General features: G+C 68.7%; 2 protein-coding genes across 2 annotated transcripts in view; both read left to right on the top strand.

Annotated features, from left to right (window-relative positions):
* The window catches only part of LOC104831317, a 7,416-nt gene extending 4,680 nt beyond the window's left edge, over positions 1-2,736 (top strand). The window contains exons 4-5 of the mRNA XM_010566815.1: positions 1,734-2,447; positions 2,627-2,736. Coding sequence (XP_010565117.1) covers positions 1,734-2,447; positions 2,627-2,736 — 824 coding nt within the window. The remainder of the gene's footprint in view (positions 1-1,733; positions 2,448-2,626) is intronic.
* On the top strand, positions 2,664-20,769 carry LOC104831304 (microtubule-actin cross-linking factor 1, isoforms 1/2/3/5-like). The gene is made up of 37 exons (XM_010566793.1): positions 2,664-3,125; positions 3,307-3,473; positions 4,507-4,666; positions 4,880-4,964; positions 5,468-5,709; positions 5,967-6,086; positions 6,265-6,372; positions 6,501-6,719; positions 6,993-7,196; positions 7,279-7,510; positions 7,681-7,907; positions 7,998-8,120; positions 8,537-8,638; positions 9,247-9,348; positions 9,827-9,982; positions 10,360-10,515; positions 11,353-11,550; positions 11,642-11,770; positions 12,048-12,218; positions 12,323-12,478; positions 12,779-12,985; positions 13,211-13,330; positions 13,698-13,867; positions 14,196-14,355; positions 14,656-14,853; positions 15,445-15,570; positions 15,957-16,100; positions 17,253-17,441; positions 17,720-17,834; positions 17,924-18,090; positions 18,555-18,717; positions 18,965-19,119; positions 19,204-19,278; positions 19,694-19,811; positions 20,063-20,250; positions 20,333-20,453; positions 20,675-20,769. The coding sequence occupies exons 1-37, from the start codon at positions 2,784-2,786 to the stop codon at positions 20,719-20,721; spliced, it is 5,862 nt and encodes a 1,953-aa protein (XP_010565095.1). The 5' UTR covers positions 2,664-2,783; the 3' UTR covers positions 20,722-20,769.
* The last annotated feature ends 153 nt before the right edge of the window (positions 20,770-20,922 follow it).

Below are 20,922 nucleotides of genomic sequence, written 5' to 3'. Positions count from 1 at the left end.
GGCTGCAGGCAGGGTACCCTGGCTGCTGCCTGCCTGCCTGCCCGCCACGGGGGCAGCGTGTCCGGGGGCAGCTGCGCCGTGTCCCCGCGGCCGGAGCTGGCTGCCAGGGTGGGGGGGGATAGGGGAGCAGGGGGGGAGGCCGGTGATGCCCCCGGAGCGTGTGGTGTGGGGTCTGCCCAAATCACCCTTCGCCTCACCGGCCCGGTGGCCCTAGCGTGGCCCTCCACCCATGCTGCCCCGTGGGAGCCTGTCCACGCAGGTTGAGTGATGGGGGGGGGGGTGACGGGGATGCTGCTGGGGCTGAGTGATGCTGTGTGTGCGTGTCAGGGCCCTGCCGTGAGCTGCAGGCGCGTGTGAGTGTGCACGGTGACCCCGTGCACGAGGACTGCCCGTGGCGTGTGCTGCGGCGTGTGTGCGGGGGGCTTGGTGCGTGCACGCTTCCACGCGGGAGTGTGTGCCCCGGGGTGCAACAGCCGCTGCAGACGCGCGGACGCTTGGAGCAGGCTGGCCCCGGTGCGCTCCTGTTGCATGTGCACGCAGCTGACATGGGCATGTTTGCACATCGCGTGTCACCCTGTTGATGCAGGCGTGCGGTGGTGCGGGGGTCTCTGCCTGTTGCTGGGTGTGTGGCAGCGGCACGTGTGCGGCACAGCAGATTGGGGGTGCGTGTGTGAAGCATGGTGTGTGTGTGTGCAGTCCCGCTGCAGCGTGTGCACATGTGTGGAGCGTGTGTGCACCATGCACACTGCGCGGCCCTTTGGTGGGTGCACGCAGCACCCAGGCCCACACCGGGGGTGGAATGCCCAGCTGGAGGGGTGTGAGCAGAGGGGTCAGTGGGGTGCGGCGGTACACAAACACGCAGAGCCCCAGCCTGGGGGCAGGGGGATGTCGGTGCACCAACCCGGTGTGGGTGGGTGCAGACAGGTGTGTGTGCACCTGTGGGAGTCTGTGTGTGCACACGTGCACAGGGGTGTGCACACCTGGGTGCGGGGTCTGAGCGGTGGGTCGGGGTGCAGGCAGCAGTGGGTCGGGGCGCAGGCAGCGGTGCGGCTGCGGCAGGGCTCTGGCAGGGCGCTGGCGTGGGAGGGTCCTGCCGGGTGGCGCGGGGGATTTATGGCTGCGGCAGGGTGGGGAGCCTGCCGGCCCCCCTGCCTGCCTGCCTGCCTGCCGGGTGGGTGCTCCCAGACGGATGGCCCCCAGCCCCGCTCCCCCCAGCAGATCCCCAGGCCGCCTTTGTCAGGCCCAGCAGACAGATGGCTCTTTTCTCCCGGCTCCGCTGGCCTCCGAGTTAATCTAATGGCACAAAGCGATGCTGGTCGGGAGCATCTGCCTGTCTGCTGGGCGCCCTGCGCTGCCTCCCGGTACCCATCATTTACATGTCTGTTACGGAGACGCGCTCCTGCCGTGCAGGGACCCGCGCCCCACACGCTGCCAGACGAGGGGTGGCAACGCCGCGGATCCCTCGGGGTCCCCTCCCTCCACTTGGTCCTAGGTGACGGCCAGCGCCTGTCCCCAGGGCCCCAGCTCTCAGCAGCCCTTTGCTCGGGGTGGGGGTGGGGATGGGACCCCCCCAAAGCCCGTGCAGGAATTTGGGCAGCACCTGCAGCTGCCCAGGGCAGAGGCGCAGCTGGGAGCGGGGGTGGGAGAGGGTGCCCCTGGGTGCAGGACGGGGTCCGGGCGCCGTGCAGCCTTGCGGTGGCTCCGATAACGCGCGTCCTCCTGGCTTGTTTCAGGCCAGGATTTGAGGCGGGGGCCCGGCGCCCGTGCCTGTGCCATGGGGAACTCGGTGAGCCGGCCCAGCTGCCTGGGCGAGAAGAGCCGGCGGTCGGAGGAGCTCCTCCGGGAGCCGCAGCTCCGGGACCTGGGGCTGGACGCGGGGCAGTCGCCCGGCAGAAGCATCGCGGAGGCCTGGCCGGGGCCGCTGGAGAAGCCGCCGGCACCGGTGGAGAACGGCTGGAGCCCAGTACCCAGTGCCGGCCGGAGCCGGCCGGGCAGCCCCGTGCTGAAGCGCAGCCAGTCGGAGGTGGCGGTGCAGAACGGGAGCACAGCCTGCGTCCCGCTGAAGGGGCAGGGGCAGGCGGGGGGCGCAGCCTGGACACCCCCCCGGGCCAGCGCCCCCCGGAGTGCCTGGTCCTGGAAACCTGTCACCACCCGGGAGGTGACGGAGGTGACAGAGGTGACCGAGACCATCGTGACGGAGATTGTGGAGGTGACCGAGTACCCGGCCGGCGAGAAGGGCGGGGAGCCCCTGGTCACCCGGACGGTCACGGTGCTGACGGAGCGCGCCGGGGAGCTGGCAGCCGGTGGCCGCTCCGGACAGACGGATGCCACAGAGGTGACTGCCGGGCAGGGACCCTCGCCACTGAAGATGCTGCACCGGCTGCTCTGCCGGCACACTTGTCTCCGCAAGCGAGTCTTAGCCTTTGTCTCCCTTGGCTGGGGCTCGTGTGGGGCTCTCCTGCGCCATGGGGGTCTGCGCCCCACGCGCTGGCCGGTGTGCACGGCCCACGGTGCCCTTGTGCGGGCAGGGCCGGCGGCACCCCCCACCACCCCAGCGCTTTGGGTCGGCACTGGGCACCCAGCTGGGTGCTGGAGGTTGAGGCTGACTCCCTCCCCTCTGCTGCAGCTGGTGGGGGCTGCGTGTCCGGAGGGGGTCCGCATGGCAGGGGCGTGCCTGGGGTGCGCAGCCCCTGCTTTGGGGAGCCCCGTGGGCAGCGCCCAGTCCTTTGGCCCTGAGGAGGAGCATTGGTCTGTAGAGAGCCCGTCTCAGCACAGCCCTGCCGATGTGGCGAGAAGGGGATACGAGGGGGGACCTGGGCAGGGCCAGGTCCCTCGGTCCCCTGGCATCGCCTCCCCGACAGGGCATGGTGGCATGGAGGGGTTCACTCCAGCCCCATGGCTGCCCCACGGCTGCCCTCCGCCCGCCCGGGCGGCTCAGCCACCTCTCTCCCCAGGTGTCCCTGCGGGCTGTCCCTGTCCTGGAGGAGGCGGCGGGCACAGAGCGAGCCCAGGACACGCTGGAGAGCCTGCTGGCCTGGGTGGCGGACATGGAGGAGCTGGTGAGCAACCAGAAGCCGCCCTCGGCAGAGGTGAAGGTGGCGAAGGCCCAGCTGGAGGAGCAGAAGGTCAGCAGATCCGGGCTGGCGCGTCCCACCCACACCGCTCTCCAGCCGGGGATTAGGGGGCCGGGGGCAGAGCGGCCGTTCTGGGGCTGCCGGCTGTCTGCCCGCGGCGCCGGGCTGTGCTGAGATGATGCGGGAGGGAGGGGGGATCCCCGGCACAGCACCATGCCCTGTTGCCTTGCAGCTCCTGAAGCGGCTGCTGGAGGAGCGGAGGCCACGGGTGGAGCTCGTCCTGCAGGACAGACCCGTGCCACCGGCACACGGCTCTGGCACGCTGGTGTCCGAGGGGAGCGGCAGCCTCTCTGGCCTCGGGGAGAAGTGGGGCAAGCTGATGGAGGAGGCTGAAGCCAGGTGGGTCAGGGCTGAGACCTTCCTCAGCGGGGTCGACAGCCCCATCCCTGCCTACACAGGCTGTCTCGACAGCCAGCAGCCAGCTGCGGTGCCGTGACCCCCCCCCAGCCATCCCTCCATGCAGCAGCAGTGTGCTCTGCCCCTCTCGTGCTGGGGCTGCCCCGGCAAAGGGACCGTCCCCATCCTCATCCTCATCCCACACGCTGGGGCTGCACCATGCCCCGCAGACCGCACCGCCTCCAGCCGTGCAGGGTTGGTCCCTGCAGCCCCTCGGGGCTCTGCCAGCCGGGGATGCACCATCGCCTCGCTGCACTGCCCGGCCCTCCCCGCCGCTGGCAAGTGAGGGGCTCGGTCCGGTGTGGTTCCGGCATGCACCGCGCAGAGCGGCAGGCGAGGACTCTGCTTTGGGCCAGGCTCTCGGCACATCTCAATCCTCTTTCCCAGCCCCGGGGTCAGCGGGTCTGTGGCTTTGCAGCTGGTCCGGCACGAGGCCCCGGAGCACCGGGGTGAGAGCCAGCCCTTTGCCGCAAGCGACAGGGGAGCTCGCTGCGGTGCTCCTGGGCCTGGAGCGGAGCAGCGTGGCCAGATGCCCCAGTGTGGCCATGCCAGCACCCAGCCTGGTTGGCAGGGTGATGCCGGGGCAGGGGGGTCCTGCCCTGCAGCAGACAGGGTCATGGAACCGGGCTGGAGCTGGCACAGCCTGGCAGGGGCTGCCTTATCCTGCGTCCCCGTGTCCCCAGCCCTCGCTGGGATGAAGCGGGACCCTCAGCCCAGGACACCTGCAGCCTGTCCTCGGGATGCTCCTGGTGCCACCGGGGCTGGGTGGGGGATGCTGGCCTCGCCTCACCCCTCGCATTCAGGGTGGGAAGATTTGGGGTGGGGAGCGCAGGGCAGGGGCATCCCAGATGTGGGAACTGGGCACCCAGCCCTGGTGGCAGGGGGAGAGGAGGCTTTTCCAGCCAGGATCTCTGTCTTGCACCCGCAAGGCTGGAAGCTGTTGCCCTCACTGGCTCACCCAGCCTTCCCGGCGCAGGTACGGCTGCCTGGAGCGGATCCTGCCAGCGGCACAGGACTTCCAGGAGGCTGTGGACTCCTTCCAGGAGTGGCTCGGTGCCACGGAGCGGCAGCTGGCCCAGCTCTGGCGCGCCAACGGCTGCGTCAGCCGCGTGCAGGACGCCCACCGGCAAACCCAGGTCGGAGCCGGGCTTGGGTGTGGGGTGGGCTCGGGCACCCGCCGTGGCATGGGTCAGCTGGGCAAGTGGGGCACAGTGAGGTGGGGGGAGCTGTGAGCGGGGCCATGGGGGGCTGGGGGTGGGGGGGGGGGGGGGGGGGCCCCCCGGGGGTGCGGCGGGGAGGGGGGGAGCGGCATCCGCAGCAGTCGCTGCCATGGGAGCCTCTCGCCCCAGGCCCTTTGCGAGGAGATTCGCGGCCGGCTGGGAGAGCTGGACGGCACCCTGGAGAGCGGGCAGCGGGTCCTGGAGATGGTCACAGGCAAGCGGGGTTGGCTGGAGGTGGCGGCTGCAGGGTAGGGACCACAGGATGTGGGAGGGAATGATTGCTGCCCTGGGCTGTGCCAGCACCAAGGCACGTCCTGGCGAGGGAGCAGCCCAGCCTGGCGAGGGGACCCCCAGGTGCTGGGTGTCCTCGGGGTGCTCCGCTCCCCACTGGTGGCTGTGGGGGCATGGCATCGCCTGATGGGGCACACAGCATACCATCGGATGGAGAGGGGCCAGGGGAGACCCTGGCCCATGGGGGTCAGGGGCATGGTGGGATGGGGTGCACTGGCAGAGGAGGACAGTCGGGGAGTTGAATTTTGCCTGCGATGGGGATGAGGGGCCAGAGCCGGGTCCAGGAGAAGCAGAGGAGGAGCAGGCGCAGGGGAAGATCGGGATAGAGTGACCATCATGGGGAAGGGAAGGCGTCGGTGCAGCCGGTCCCCAGCCCCGGGGACAGTGGCTGCAGCGGCACTGATGCCAGCCACGGTGCTGCCGCAGGGGAGGAGGCCCAGCTGGCACAGGAAAAGATGGAGTCCCTGAGGATGCGGTATCTCATCGTGGGCCAGAGCAGCGCCGACACCATGCACCGGCTGGGGCAGACCCTGGAGGCCTCGTCCCGCCTGGGCACTGCCCAGGAGGACCTGGCGCTTTGGCTGGGCCGCATGGAGAAGGAGCTGGCCTCCTGGGACAGCCAGCACGGCGGCCAGGAGCCCCCGGTCAGCACAAGCGACAGGGAAAAGGTGCAGGACATGGGGCTCTGGGGACCATCACCCTCTGCCCCCTTCACCGCTCCCCGGCCCCACAGCATTGCTGCCTGCAGGAGGCACAGGGGAGTTGGGTCTGGAGGGACATGGCTGGATGGGATACACCAGATTATGGCAGAAGGTCCCACGCTAACCAGCAGCAGATGCATGGGGGGGTCTTTGTCCCGGCGAGGCCGCCCCAGTGCACATGTCCTCCCTGCCAGCACGGCTGACGTCTCTCCTCTCCCCTGCAGTTTGAGCAGATCCTGGACTCCCAGCTCACCCGCTTGGCTGGGCTCGGTGAGCGGCTGGAGGAGATCGGCCGGGTGCAGCTGGATGCCCAGGCCCTCCGCTCACAACTCTCCGATCAGAAGGTGGGTCTGCAGCACTGACCACTGGTACCCACACCCCAAAGGGGTGCCCAGAATTCCCCGGGGACACTGGCTTTGTGTTCCCACTCCGGTGGGCTCCTGCACTGACCCCTGAGTCACACATGCGTGGACCTGCCGACGTCTCTGCAGGACCTGGCACCCACACGCCTCTGTCTTCCAGCTGCTCTCCGCTGAGATCCTGCACCACCGGGGACTGGTGGAGCGTCTGCTGGGGATCTCGGACCCGCTGCTCCGCTCCTGCCCCGAGCCCCTGCAGCAGCACCTCCAGGTGAGCGGCCGTGCTGGGGCTGCACCGGTGGGTGCTGGGTGGGATGCTGCCACGGCAGGGCCCGCTTGCACCAGGGGACGGCCGTGCCCTGTGTCCCCAGCGCCCCAGTGAGCCGCCTGTCTCCACAGCCCTCAGTGCAGGCACTGCGGGAGCGCACGGAGCAGCTCTTCCTGCGCAGCGGAGCCTGCGCCGTGCAGCTGGAGCACGCCCAGTCCCTGCTCGCCCAGTTCTCCGAGGCCCACGAGGAGCTGTCACCCTGGCTGGAGGAGACGCAGGTCGTCGGGGTGCAGCTTTCCCCCAACGCCATCAGCTACGAGGCCTTCAAGGAACAGCAGGCGTTGCTGCAGGTGAGGGCAGGGTGGCCCCAGCCAGGGCACGGGGAAGGAGAAGGTGAAGGCAGGGACATGCGGGGTCGGGAGCAGAGAGGCGGCGGTGCAGCCTGCGGTCTGTGATGGGATGGAGGTGGCACCGCTGCAGGGACTGCTGCGCTGGGGCACCCAACACGCAGGAGTACCGTGCGCTGGGAGCAGAGCCAGGGCAGTGCTGGGGTGCACGAGGGCACATCCCCACGTGCCCTGACCTGGCCCCACGCGTGCCCACGGCCTTTCCTCTGCCCTCAGTGCCTGCGGGAGGCCATCGCAGAGCACCGTCCCCTGATGGGGAAGCTGCAGCGTGTCTCAGCACAGTTGGTGGAGCTGAGCCCGGAGCAGGGTGCCCCATTCCAGCAGCGCTGGCAGGAGGCAGAGGAGCAGTATGGCCGCATCCGCGAACGCGTGCGCCAGGCGGCTGCCCTGCTGGAGGATGCTCTGCCGCGTTACAGCCAGGTACGGGGCCGGCACTGTGGGGCTGGTGTCCCCTGGGGCTTCCCCTCAAGTGACCGGGCTGGTCCCCCCACACCTTCCCCAGCTGACCGAGCGTATGGACTTGCTGCTGGAATGCCTGGAGCGGCTGCAGAGCCGCCTGCAGAGCCAGCCCTCCGTCCGCGGCGACGCGGCCCACCTTCGGGAGCAGATCCGCGAGAACAGCCTGGCCCTGGGCGAGCTGGAGAAGCTGGGGGTGGCCCTGGAGACCATCCAGGCGCAGGGCAGCGAGCTGCTGGCCAGCATGCAGGCAGCAAACTCCGATGCAGCTGCCAGAGGTACGGCATGGGGGGGCAGGCACGGCCCCACAGGCAGGTGTGCACGCACGGCAGCACATCTCCACACACGGGGCATCCCGGTGGGGCCACGTCCCTGTTCGGGGCTGTGTCGGGGTACCGGGTCCCTCGCAGCACCCCAGGCTGACCCTCGTCCCTCTCGTGCCCCGCAGGGATCCAGGAGCGGACGGCACAGCTGCTGTCCCAGTGGGGCTGCCTGCGGGGCCGCTGCCAGGAGCAGGAGCGCTGGCTGCGGGAGCTGCTGGCGCTGGCCGACCGCTTCTGGCATGGTCTCTCCGAGCTGGCCCTGACGCTGAGCGACACCCAGCAGCTGGTGCTGGGGCTGGAAGAGGCCGGCGGCGAGCCAGAGGCCATCCGCACACGGCTCCGCACCCTGCAGGTACGGGGTTGGGAGCTTGGCAGGCAGCCCCGTGGCACAGGCAGCCCCGTGGCACGGGCATCACTGACTCCCCCCTCTCCTGGCCTGCAGGCGCTGCGAGAGGAGATTGACTCGCTGCAGGGTGAGCTGGACACGCTGGGCAGCCTGGGCGTGGAGCTGATGTCCTCCTGTGGGGACCCTGACAAGCCCGATGTCACCAAGAGCCTGGACGATGTGAGTGGTGTGGGTCCAGCAAGGGTCGGGGATGTGGGGATGCTGCTCGTGGGCATGGGGGTGTCCCCGGAGCTGAGCCGCAGCTGGACCCTGGAGAAGGGGCAGGCATTGCTCCCCAGAGCCAGCGTCCCCTGCATGTCCCCGGGCTGGGCTGGATGGAGGGTGGCTGTCCCAGGCTGGTGTCCCTGCACAAGGGATCACGTGTCTGCCAAGCCTCACACCCTGCAACCGGTGCCCACCATCCCTTGCACCCCGCGGTGGGGCTGGCTGGTTCTAGCACCATGTGCTGGTGCCCACCAACCCGCCCTGCGGTGCCGCTGCCCCTTGCACCCCATGCATTAGTGTCCCGCGCGGTGCCGCTGACCCTTGTGCCCGGCCCCCTGCGCGGTGCCGCTGACCCTCGCGCCCTGCCGCAGCTCTACTCCTCCTGGCACAGCCTGAACAAGGTGTGGACGGAGCGGTACGCCCGCCTCGAGGAGCAGCTCCAGGCCTCTGTCAGCTACCAGGAGACCATGCAGGTGGGGTGCTGGGGGTCCGCTCAGGCAGACACCCCACGTACTGGCCTGCCCTGCTACCTGCGTCACCCTCCCATCCCCGCTCAGGGGTCTGAGGGGCTGTGGGGCCACTCGGAGTGGTCCCTGGGCATGGCTAAAGGGGGGACCTGGCAGTGGGGCTGGCTGGGGAGCAGGGCTGTGCAGGAGTATAGGGATGTGGGGCTAGCTGGGCTACAGGGCCTTGATGCTGCCTTGGTTTGGGGGGCTGGCTGGCCTGGGTGGGCACGGGGGCTGGTGGGGCTGTAGGGCAGGGGGCAGCGGGGCCGGCCGTGCCTGTGTCCTGCCCCAGTGTGACATGCCCACATTGAGGTTCCCCTCGGTGGGGATGGGGCTGGAGCACCCTCCTGCCCTGTGCTCCAGCCCTCCCTGGGGACCACGGCGGGTCCCAGCCCCACTCCTGGCCATGGGGCTGCAGAGCGTGGGGGTGAGTGTGTCTGTGCCCCCAGGGACACAGCTATCCCGGAGGCCTGGCAGGGCTGACGTGTCCGGCATGCGGGGACAGGGATGGGGACGGGCTGGGGGGCCTGGGTCCCCCCGCCTTATCCCGCCCCATGGTCCCTCTCTGTCCCCAGCGGCTGTTCGAGTGGCTGGACACGGCTGAGCTGCGCATCGCGGAGGAGTTCCTCGTCGGCGGGGACCTGGACATGGTGCAGCAGCAGCTGGCAGAGTTGAAGGTGGGCCATGCTGCAGGATGGGGCCCCGAGCCCTGGGGTCAGGTGTGGGTCAGTGTGGAGGGCAAGCGGGGTGCTTGGGGCAGCAGTGGATGAAAGTGTGGCGTGTTGGATGGTGCTGGTGCCTCCACAGCACTGGTGGGCACTGGGTGGCCAAGTCCTGCCCCCTGCAAAGGTGCCCTGAGCAGGTAGGGCTCCCAGCTCTCCACGAGGAGGAGCTCTGTGCCCAGGTGCCCGTGCCAAGCTGTGCCAAACTGTGCCATGCTGTGCCGTGCCGTGCCAAAACATGCAGTGCATGCCAGACCCAGCTCTGCCATGCTATGCCACGCCGTGCTGTGATATGCCATGCCCTACTGTGCTAAACCAGGCCTGGATCTGCCGTGCCGTGCCATGCCGTGCCATGCCGTGCCATGCCTGGTGGCACGGCAGACCCCCGTCTGTGTGTGGGGCTGGGGGTCACCCACTCACCACTGCCCCGCAGGAGTTCAAAAGGGAGCTCTACCAGTGCAAGGTGGATGTGGAGAGCCTGCGGCACCAGGCCAGTCTGGGGGGCGCAGGGCAGGGGGACCCCCCGGCCCCACTCAGCGATTTCCGCCAGCGGTGGGACCGCCTGGAAGAGGAGATCGTCAGCCGCCAGGTAGGGAGGGGGCTTGGCTGGTGCGGGGGCAATACCGGGCATGGGGCAGGGCTGGGTGAGCGCTGCTGTCCTGGGCACAGGGGCTTGGGGGCTCTGGGAAGTGATGGTGGCACCTGAGCTGTCGACTGGATCTGGCACCGGCGCGAGGCGAGAGCCGTGGCAGGGTGGGTGCATGGGGTGCCGTGTGGGTACGTGGGGGCTGTGCAGGTTCATGGGGTGCCACGTGGGTGTGTGGTGCTGGGTGGGTGCGTGGGGCCATGCAGGCACTGGGTGCACGGTACCCTGCAGTGCGTGGGGCTGTGTGGGCGCTGGGCGCGTCGTCGGGGCTGCCATTGCTCCCACCAAACATGTGCCCGGTTCCACCCTTGCCGGGACAGCACCAGCTGGAGGCGGCTCTGCTGGGCCTGGGGCAGTTCCAGCACCAGCTGGAGGAGCTGCTGCAGTGGCTGTCCCGCACCACCGAGCAGCTGCAGGGCCCAACGCTGCTGCGCCTTGACCTGCAGAGCTGCGAGATCGAGCTGGCCAAGCACAAGGTGAGGGCGGCAGTGGGAGGGGGCTGCCTGCACCCCGTGTCCCAGGCTGCCCGACTGCTGCCCTGGCTATCGGCCGCCTGCTCCAACAGCCGGGCGTCCTTGTGGGGATGTCCTCCGTGGGGGGATGTGGCACAGTGCCACTGCATCCCATGACACAGGAGGTCCCGGTCGTGGTCCTCCTGCTGCAGGGCTGCATCCTGGCTGCATGCTGCTGCCCGTCCCCATCCCAGGCAGTTTGGCCCCCTCCTCCCAGCGCTGCCATCGAGTCCCCTGGTGACGGCAGCCAGGTTGGGCAGGCTGTGGCTTGGGGCGGGCGGCGTGAGAACGCATCCCCTCCCGCGGTGACAGCATGGAAGGAATGAGCTGTTTCCACGCCTGCCGGGAGGCAGCCGAGGCCGTGGCCAGCCTGGAGCTGCTTGTCCTTGCCTGGGCACGCTCACACTGCGTCTGATGCAGGCGAGGTGCTGTAAGGTGCGGGCCGGCCCCGCAGACGGGGGGGGCCGTGCAACAACGGGTGGCCCTGGCCTCTTCTGTGCCCCGTCCCAGCAACCTCCCTGCCACGAAGTGGCAAATTTGGTGCCTCACACCTGCCCTGTGCCACTCTGAGGCCAAAAGCCAGGGTGCCGGCTCTAGGGCATCCCTGGGTGCCATCCTCCCCTGGCATGGCACTCCCCGGACCCCAGCCCTGCAGGGCTGCCAGTGCCACAGTGGCAATTGACATGGGCAGCAAAGGTGGCCCGGGTGCCTGGGGCAAGGGGCTATGCACCACGTAGCTGGCTGGGGATGCCATGCGCTCTGGCTGGGGTGCCGTCTACGACCGCGGTTCTCCGTCCCTAGGTGCTGAGGAATGACGTGATGTCCCATGCCCGCACGGTGCAGTCTGTCAATGAGGCTGGGCAGGGCTTGCTGCTCTCCAGCCTGGGGGAGAGCATGGAGGGGCTCCAGCGCAGCCTGCAGCAGCTCAACCAGCGCTGGGACCTGGTGCAGAGTGAGACCGAGAGCCGCCAGCTGGAGCTGGAGAACAACCTCAGCCAGGTACGGGGCACCACGCACCCACATGCTGGCGCTGCCCGCCACGGTGCTGCCCGCTGGCATGGGCAGCGCTGAGCCCCCGCGCCATCCCCAGGTGCAGGACATCACGCTGGAGATCACAGAGTTACTGCAGTGGCTGGAGCAGGTGGAGCTGCAGCTCTTCTTTTCCAAGCCGGCGTGGGGCCACCCGGACACCACCAAAGAGAAGCTCACCGCGCACCTGGTGAGCACCGGGGCTCTGCTGGCCTCCCCCTGCTGCAGGGCTGTCCCTGAGCGTCCCTTGGAGGGTGTGCATGTACCCCAAATCCGCCCCTCTCTGCACCGAGATGCTGGGACCTTTCTCTGCCTTCTTGTCTCCCCGACCGGGCAGACCCCTCCTGCACCCATCCTCTGCTCCCTCCAGCTCCCCTGGGACAGAGTGGGAGCCGTCCCCGTCCCCATCCCTGTCTCCATCTCCCTGCGGGGCAGTGACCCCGGGGCTCCTCGCGGCCTCTCGGCAGGAGCTATGCAAGGAGATGGAGTCCAAGCAGGAGGCGTACAGCAGCGTGCGGGAGCGGCTGCAGCGGCTGCTGGCCTCCTGCCGCACTGGCCGGCCCTGCAGCACCGAGCACAGCCTCCGCATCCTGGAGCAGAAGTGGGAGAGCGTCCACGCCGAGGCCCAGGAGAGGAAGGTGCGCGGGGCAGGAGCGTCCTGCCTGCCCAGGGGTCCCGACCCTGCCCTGGCTTTGGGGGCTGTGGGTACCCGTCGCCGTCAGTGACTCCGCTCTGCCCACAGGAACGCCTGGCCGAGGGGCTGACGGTCACCACCGAGTTTCACGGCACCATGCAGGAGCTGCTGCGCTGGGTGGCTCATGCAGAGGAGCTCCTCGGCTCCCCCGCACCGCCCAGCTTCATCCTGGACACTGTCACCGCGCAGATCCAGGAGCACAAGGCAAGTGTGGGCTGAGCCAGCGTGACCCCCCTCCCGCCCGCCTCCCAGGTGTGCTCTGGCAGCACACCCCGACGCCGGGGTGGATTCCATGGGGCTGGGGTCTGCCCGGAGGGGGTCCCATGTGGCACTGGCAGTGGCACCGGTAGGGGAAATCTCCCCCGGGCTGCCAGCGGGACATCTCTCCCTGCAGCAACAGAGCGAGTTGGCTCTGCACCCCATCCGGGTGCGGGCTGCGCTTGGAGGCTCTGCTCCTGCCCTGGGGTTGTCTGTGTGCTCCTAGCCGCCTCTGCTCTCCTGCAGGCCCTGGTGAAGGAGGCGAATGCCCACGGGGAAAAGCTCAGCGGCCTGGAGGCTGTCGCGTCTCGCTTGAAAGACTTCAGCAGGAAGCAGGACGGTGCCGTCATCCAGAACCTGGTGCTGACGGCCAGGGAGCGGCTGAGCAAGGTGCTGCAGCGGACGTCGGAGCGAGGAGCGGCGCTGGAGGAGGCACGCAAGCGCACCAAGCAGGTACTTGGCCGTGGTGCCGGGGGACGTGGGTCCTGCGAGGAGCTGTGCCGGTGCAGGGGCCGTGCGGCTCCGGTGCGGGGACCATGCCGCACTGGCCCACAGTTTGCGCTGCGGTGGTGCGTGGGCCATGCAGCTCTGTTGTGTGGCTGCTGTGGCTCTCATCACCTGGGTCGCCCCTGCTTCGTGCACGAGGGTCCCCCCACGCACCCCTCCCCTCCGTTTCAGTTCAGCGAGTCCCGGCGGCTGCTCCTGGACTGGATGGATGAGGTGGAGCAGAGCCTGGAGGTGCCGCAGGACACTGCTACGAGCCAGGAGGAGATCAAGTGCCAGCTGGCTGAGCACAAGGTGGGGGCCCTGTCCCACTCCCCAGCCCTGCGGAGAAGGGGCGGGGTCCCAGCAGGGGCGGCTGCCCAGCCATGGGCAGTGGGGAGCAGATCTGGGGGCTGTGGGGCGGCAGGGGAGGGGGCTTCCCAGCTCCCAGTGGGACAGCAGTGCCCCAACGCACTCGGTGCCACGGCAGTCAGATGCCTTTCCAGGGCCGTCTCTGTAAAGTGAGGAGACCTGGGGCAGGGGAGCCCCTGGCCAAGGGGCATCGGCCCCCCAAGCTGCCCAGCGGCACTCTGGGAGGCAGGAGTCTCCCCCCAGCCCACCTGGCCTGGGGCCGGCACCCACATCCTGGGGGTCCGGGTGGGCTCCCCCGCTCTGCCCACAGGCTTTCCAGAAGGTGCTGCGCTCGAAGCGGCCGGTGTATGAGGCCACGCTGCGGAGCGGGCGGGCGCTGCGGGAGAGAGCCCGGCTCCCGGAGGACCTGCAGCCACTGGAGGAGCTGCTGGGGGAGCTGAAAGAGCGCTGGGATGCACTGTGCAGCCGGGCTGTGGAGAGGTGAGGCAGGGACGAGATGGGATATGATGGGATGGGGTGGGACGGGATGGGATGCCTGTGCTCTGCTTGCTATGCAGGTCCCAGGCGGGGGGGCATGGCATTGCCCTTCCTCCCTGGGCATCTCGCTCCCTGCTTCGGGACCCCCTGCCCCAGCTCCAGTGAGCTCTGGCCCCTGGTGGAGCAGCCAGGATCCGTCCCCAGCCATAGGCAAGCCCAGGCACTTAACAGCTGCGCTGCTGGGTTCCCTATGGGGCGGCCGTTCCCTGCACCACAGGGCTGAGCCCCGGCACCTGGGCACCACTGGCATTGCCTGCACCCTTCCTTGCAGGCAGCACAAACTGGAGGAGAACCTGCTCTTCTCGGGCAAGTTCACGGATGCGCTGCAGGCCCTCATGGACTGGCTGTACCGGGCTGAGCCGCAGCTCAGCGAGGACGTGCCTGTCGGAGGGGACCGGGACCTGGTCGGTGACCTTATGGACAAGCACAAGGTGGGTGTCCCCAGCCCCGCATTGGCCCCTGGGGAGCCCTGGGCTCCGCACCAGCCCTGCCCACCCTCCGTCCCAGGGCAGGACACCAGCCAGGTGCAGGATGGGGCTTTGCCCACCGGAGCAGCCCCCGCTTTACCTAAGCCTGCGCTCCCAGTCCTTGGGCCGGTGCTGGGGCATCCCGTGTACCCCATTGCTGCAAGGTGGCCTGGGGTGCATGGGAGTCCTGCACAGTAACGGGAGCCAGGCAGGGTGCTGGGACCCCCCGGCATCTCCCACCCGCCCCTGCCCTCTCCTGCGCAGGTCTTCCAGAAGGAGCTGGGCAAGCGAGCCAGTTGCATCAAGATGCTGAAGCGCTCGGTGCGGGACCTCACCCGCGGCAGCAGCAGCGTCGACTCCCAGTGGCTGCAGAAGCAGATGGAGGAGCTGAGCACCCGGTGGGACCTGGTCTGCAAGCTCTCCGTCTCCAAGCAGGCCCGGCTGGAAGCTGCGCTCCGGCAGGTGAGAACCAGTCAAGCCAGGGGTGGCTGAGGGGCAGCAGCTGGCCCAGGGCCTGCCCGCGCAGAAAGTTTGGGGTCTGCAGCCGGTGCATTCTCTGCAGGTGGCCGTGGGCATGTGGGGAGCCCAGGACTGCGTGCGGCTGTGCTGCATGGGGTGCTGCGTGGGGTGCCTGGGCTCTGTGTGTGGCTGTGCTGCAGGGTGCTGCATGGGGTGCCCGGGTGGTGGGTGGCCGTACGTTGTGGGGCTGTGTCGCAAGGTGCCGTGGCCGGGTGCCAGGCTGGCACCCTGTTTCAGGTGTGCCCGCGTGCAAGGTGCCCAGGGCAGGATTGCTGCGTGTTGCAGGGTGCCCTGCTCGATGGGGAGGGACTGATGGGGGTCGGGGGAAATTGTGTCCCAGGTGCCAAGGTGGGGTGAAGAGCATCCCCTCTCCAGCTGAGTGGGGCTGGCAGCAGCTCTCCCTCGGGGGCCTGGAGCTGCACAGCCAGTTGCCTGCGCTGGGTGCTTGTCTGGCCGCGGGGAAGGAGCGGCAGTTGCAAGGCTCGGGGTCTGGCTGAGGTGGGTGCTGAGCAGGTCCCTGGCTATCTGTGGCAGGCAGAGGAGTTTCACACCCTGGTGCACTCCTTCCTGGGTCGCCTCTCTGAGTCAGAGAAAACCCTCAAGTACGGTGTCTTCCCTGAGGAGGAGCTGGCCGTGCAGGAGTGCCAGAACCAGCTGCAGGTCAGTGCCTGTCCCTGCCAGCCCCCACTACCTCCACCAGCCCCCAGCTCTAGGGTGGCTCCATCCTTGCCCCGGGACATCCTGCTGCTGGGCTCAGCCGGCCCCTGCTAGGGTGTGGGGTGTGCCACACCAAGACGTGGGATGTTGGGCCCCATCACACCAAGACACGGGGTTTGGGGCCCTAAGCACCCTGAGGTGTGGAGATTTGGGGTCCCAAGCACCCCATGCAAAGACAGCCATGCTCAGTGGCTGTGCTCGCTCCGCTCAGCATCCTTCTGCTGCCTGCATACCCGGCTGGGTGGAGGCTGGTCCCTGCGGCGCTGGGGTGTGCAGTGGGGTGCAGAGGGCTGAGACCTGGCAGTACCACGGTCCATGCCCTCCCACAGGAGCTGATGAAGTCCCTGCAGTGTCAGCAGCTGGAGCTGGAGTGCATCACCTCACTGGGGGAGGAGATCCTCTCCACCTGCCACCCGGACTCTGTCATCACTATCAAGTCCTGGGTCACAGTTGCCAAGAGCCGCTTCCAGGAGGTGAGCTGGGCACCCCTTCTCCATCCCTCCCTGGGTGAGGAGCAGATCTGCACCCACGCCTGGGACGAGCACGGCCCCACACCATTCCCACTGCCGGTGCCTCTTTGGCGCAGCTCTCCTGACCGGCGCGTTGCGGGAAGCTGGGGGTGCTTGGCTCCGTCCTTGGCTAACACAGAGGGTCTTGGTCTTGCCAGCGACCAGCAGGCCCTTGCTCAATTCCTCTTGCACAGCCCTGGCCCCCCGTGAGCTGCCAGGATGCACTGCCCTGGCCAGCCCTGGCCATCCCCTTGCTCCCACCCCTGCTCCCCCATCCTGGAGCCACACAGGGGGTCCCCTGGGGCCTCTGCGGTCCCACCTGGATGGTGGTGGCTCATTCCTGTGTGATGGCAGATGCCATGCAGCCCAGGCAGGGAGTCTCCAGGGAGCAGTGTCCTGGGGATCTCCACCCCAGACCCTGCTCCCGCAGCAGCTTGGAGGCTTTCTGGCTTTGTGGGTTTGCAGGCAAGAGCACTCCCGGCTCTCCCTGAACGGGTCTGACGGGTTGGGCCCATCCCTCATCTTCACAAAGCCCTTAGTGAGCAGAGATCTTCGGTATCTGATCTGGATCTGCTCCGGGGTCCTGCCGCCCCCGGGGCTGCCTTCCTCGCCCCACTCGCCCCAGATAGCGAGGATGCGGCACAGCCCCGCTGCGAGGGCAGCCAGCACGTCCGCACCGGCTCAGACCTGGGTACTGGTACGTTTGGCTGCTGCCCGCAGGGACGGTCTGAGGACCGGTGCTCAAAACACCGGCGGCAGCACCCAAGAGCTGCAAAGGCCCCTCGGCACATGAGGGTCAGTGCTGTCAGCCCTGCCCCAGCTGCCCAGCAGGAACTCTGTCCTGCCCCATCATCATGGGTGGGCCATGGAGCATCCCCATCCCTGCCCCACATTCCTGCCCCATAGTCATTACGGCTGCTGGCCGGGGATCCGTGTGCCTGCCCCATGGCAGGGATGCACCATGGCTCCCCGTGCAGGGACTCGTTGGCCCTGAAGCAATGGCCCCGCAGTGACTGGTTGGGGCTGCAGACACAGGGGTCCAGAGCGGGGCAGCCGGCCCTGTGCCCCCCCCTGCCTCCAGCCCCCATGGCCCAGCTCCCCTGGCCATGCCCGCAGGTGCTGAGCTGGGCCCAGCAGCAGGGCGAGCGGCTGCAGGCGCAGACCGCCAGCCTTGCGGCCGAGCGGGAGGAGATGGCCCAGCTCATCGACTGGATCACGGCCGCCGAGGAGGCACTCAGCCTGCGGGACCAGGAGCCGCTGCCGGAGGAGGCTGAGCAGCTGGAGGAGCTCAATGCCCAGCACACGGTAAGGGATCCTGCGCCCAGCTCCCCACCTCGGTTTGACCCCACCTCGGACTTTTGGATGCGCCAGGCTGAGGCTGTGGGTGCAGCTTGTGCATGCAGCAACGACGCAGCAGCTTCTTTCATGCACGGCAGCAACCACAGCCCAAGCCCACTGCATCTGTGGCAAGGGCTGCTGATGCAGGAGGGTCGCGGGGAGGGGGCAGCAGCAGGGCTGGTCCATGGGTGGCTGCACTCCCAGCTTCAGCCCCCTGCCCCAACTGTGCTGGTGCTCTGCGGCAGGTGTTCATGGAGGAGCTGAACCGCAAGCAGCCCGACGTGGAGAAGGTCACCAAGAGCTGCAAGCGGAAGCTGGCCGCAGAGCTGGGCCCGCCGGCTGCCCGCCGACTAGCCACACGTAAGACCCCCCATTGCCCCCTGTGCCACGCGGTGCCGTGCCCCAGGACCGCTGGCTGTGCCCTCACCGCCCATCTCCACCGGCTGCAGGTCGTCGCAGCACGGGGAAGGCGCAGGGTGCGCCGGTGGTGCCGCTCGGGGGGCTGGAGCCCCAGACGCCCCTCATGGCCCAGCTCCTGCACCGCTGGCAGCAGCTCTGGCTTCTGGCCCTGGACCGGCAATACCGGCTGGAGACGGCCCTACAGCGCCTGCGAGAGGTAGGGGCAGCCCCAGCGGTGCCACGGCCCCGGTGAGTGCCGGCAGCTGGTCTCCTCTTCTGCTGGCCAGACCCCTGGCCCTGGGTCGGATGCAGATGGGGACGGTCCCCAGGGTTGGTGGGATGGAGCAGACAGCAGCCAGGAGCCTTCCCAAACCCCGTTCCTGTAGCCAGGAGTCCCTGCGCATCCTTGCGGGCAGGGGTGGGCGCCCCCCCAATGGCCAAGAGCCGGCTGCTTCAGCCTGTGGCTCCACTTTGCAACCCAGAGCCGGGGGTCCTGGGCAGAGACCCCTTTGCCAGCCTCAGCGGGGTCAGGGCTGGGAGCTGGCTGGCTGCACGGCAGCAGGGTTGAGCCTGAACGTGGGGCAAAGCGTGGTCACCCAGGCTGATGTGATGGGGGGGCTCAGAGTGGGTGGGTGGGGGCTTTCCTGCCAGTGCATTAATTCCCGTCTGTGCCTCTCTGAGCTGGAGGAGTTTGCTCACTTTGACTTCGGGGTCTGGAGAAAACGTTACATGCAGTGGATCAGCCAAATGAAGTCCCGTGTCCTGGATGTTTTCCGAGGCATCGACAGGGACCAGGACGGCCGCATCAGCCAGCGGGAGTTCATTGAAAGCGTCCTCTCCTCCAGTGAGTGCCTCCAGGGCTGGGGTGGGCTGAGGCTGGCTCCTGGTGCTGGTGCACCCTACAGGGATTCCCTCCCCCTGAGAACTCAGGAAAGGGCAGTCCGGGGAGAGGTGGGACAGTGCTAACAGGGATGGGGAGGGACAGGGTCTGCCAGCTGGGATACCCCTTGGTGGGGGGCCAGGGTTCGGTGCTGGTGCCACCTGGCCTTGGCACAGGGCACGGCAGGCTGAGGGTCCGCTTCCCTCCCTAGAGTTCCCCACCAACGTCTTGGAGATGAACGCCGTGGCGAGCATCTTCGACATGAATGGCGACGGCTTCATCGACTACTATGAGTTTGTCAGTGCCCTGCACCCCAACCGGGACCCGCTGCGCCGGACCGCCGATGCTGACCAGATCCAGGACGAGGTACGACGGGGGGAGCCACGATGCCTGAGGCCGGGCAGGGTGGGGGGCCCTGCCGTGGGTCTGAGCTGAGCGTGCCGTCCCCAGGTGAACAGGCAGGTGGCCCAGTGCAACTGTGCCAAGCGCTTCCAGGTGGAGCAGATCAGCGCCAACAGGTACCGGGTAAGTGCCAACCAACACCGTTACTGCCTCCTGCCCTGCTGCTGGGTCCCCAGTGGCCCCCCATGGTTCCCCACCCCATGGTCCTGGGCTTGCTCCAACACCTATACGCAGCTTGCACCATGCAGAGGTCCTGCAGCCCCCCGTGTGCCGTGGCTCCCTGCCCCAGATGCTTTGCAGCAGCAGGGAGAGGGCACATCCCCATGTCCCGTGGGATCCCTGGCCCCAGGCGCTGCATGCTGTGGCATGGCAGGGAGGGCAGTGCTGGCGGGGACAGAGAGACTGTGAGGGACCCGACAGCCCGGTGACAGGCAGCTCTGGGCACTGATACCTGCGCTGGTGCCCTTCTCTGGCTCCCAGCCCTGCCAAACCGCCCCCCCCAGCCCCCGCCTTGCCCTGACACCCCTCTCTCCCACAGTTTGGGGAGTCCCAGCAGCTGCGGATGGTGCGGATCCTGCGTAGCACCCTGATGGTGCGGGTTGGTGGGGGCTGGATCGCGCTGGACGAGTTCCTGGTGAAGAATGACCCCTGCAGAGGTGGGTATGGCTGTCCCACGCCGGGTGCCACGCACAGGGCGCCCGCAGCTCTGTGGCCAGGAGGATCTGCAGCTGGCTGAGGCTGGGAGAGCCCCAACATCGGCATGGCAGGCATGCCTGTTCCCCGGGCAGGGTGCCCACAGGGCCATGTGGGTTGGTGGTGCCTATATGGGATGCAGCCCACCAGCCTCCCCAGGGGGCTCGCAGGGACCCCCAGCGCCAGCCCCACTCACCGCCTCTGTTGTACCCAGTGAAGGGAAGGACCAACCTGAAGATCAATGAGAAGTACCTGTCCCCAGATGCCTTCGGGGCCGCCGCGGCCAAGTGTGCGGGGAACCAGTCGGCCCCCTCCTCCAAAGTGCTGTCCCCCAGCCGCTCCAACTCCAGCCTCAGCCTCTACAGCAGCGCCTCGGCCCCCAGCAGCCCCCTGGCCAGGAAGGTAAGGGCTGGGGAGCCCCCCCCAGAAGTCCTGACCTCCCCAGCCCGACGGCTGCAGGTGCTGACCCTCTCTCCCTCCTCAGTCGGTGCTGCGGAGGACGCGCTCCGGAGACCGGTGCCCCCGCTCCCGCGGCTCCCTGCTGCCTGACGGAGCTGAGCTGCAGTTCACTGCGGCCGAGGAGAGCCTGGCCGTGGCACCCCCAGGTGAGGGCTGTGCTGCTGCAGGTCGGGGGGGTCCCCTGCCCACCCCGGGCAACCTGCTGCAGGCTGCACCCTGCCTGCCCCCCAGGGCAGGGGGCTGGGGAAGCAGAGGGGAGCCAGAATCGGTGGGGTGGTATGGGGCAGGGCAGTGGGGCTGTGCCCCAGCCCCGGGAGCACCGGTGCAGGGGAGCACACACCGCTCCAGCCCTTCCTTGCCCTTGCAGAGCCGCCCGAAGGGTCCCCCCCGGAGCGCTGCAGCCCCTGCCGCTGAGCCCCCCCAGCCGCCCGCCCTGCGCCCAGCACCCTCGGCCGGCCCCACTCAGGACTCTCCTCCCCGGCCTGAGGCTGGAGGATGGCAAAGCCGCTGCCGTGCGCCCCATGGGTCTCCAGCCCGGCGCTGCGGCCCCCCGAGCGGGCACCCGCCTGCAAGGGCTGAGCTGTCTGTCCATCACTGATCCCGCTGGATCTGGTC

This window comes from Haliaeetus leucocephalus, unplaced genomic scaffold (assembly GCF_000737465.1).
Source record: "Haliaeetus leucocephalus isolate CR32 unplaced genomic scaffold, Haliaeetus_leucocephalus-4.0 Scaffold218, whole genome shotgun sequence".
Lineage (NCBI taxonomy): Eukaryota > Metazoa > Chordata > Aves > Accipitriformes > Accipitridae > Haliaeetus > Haliaeetus leucocephalus.
Note: the sequence above shows the minus strand (reverse complement) of the source record. Positions and strands in the feature narration are given on the sequence as shown.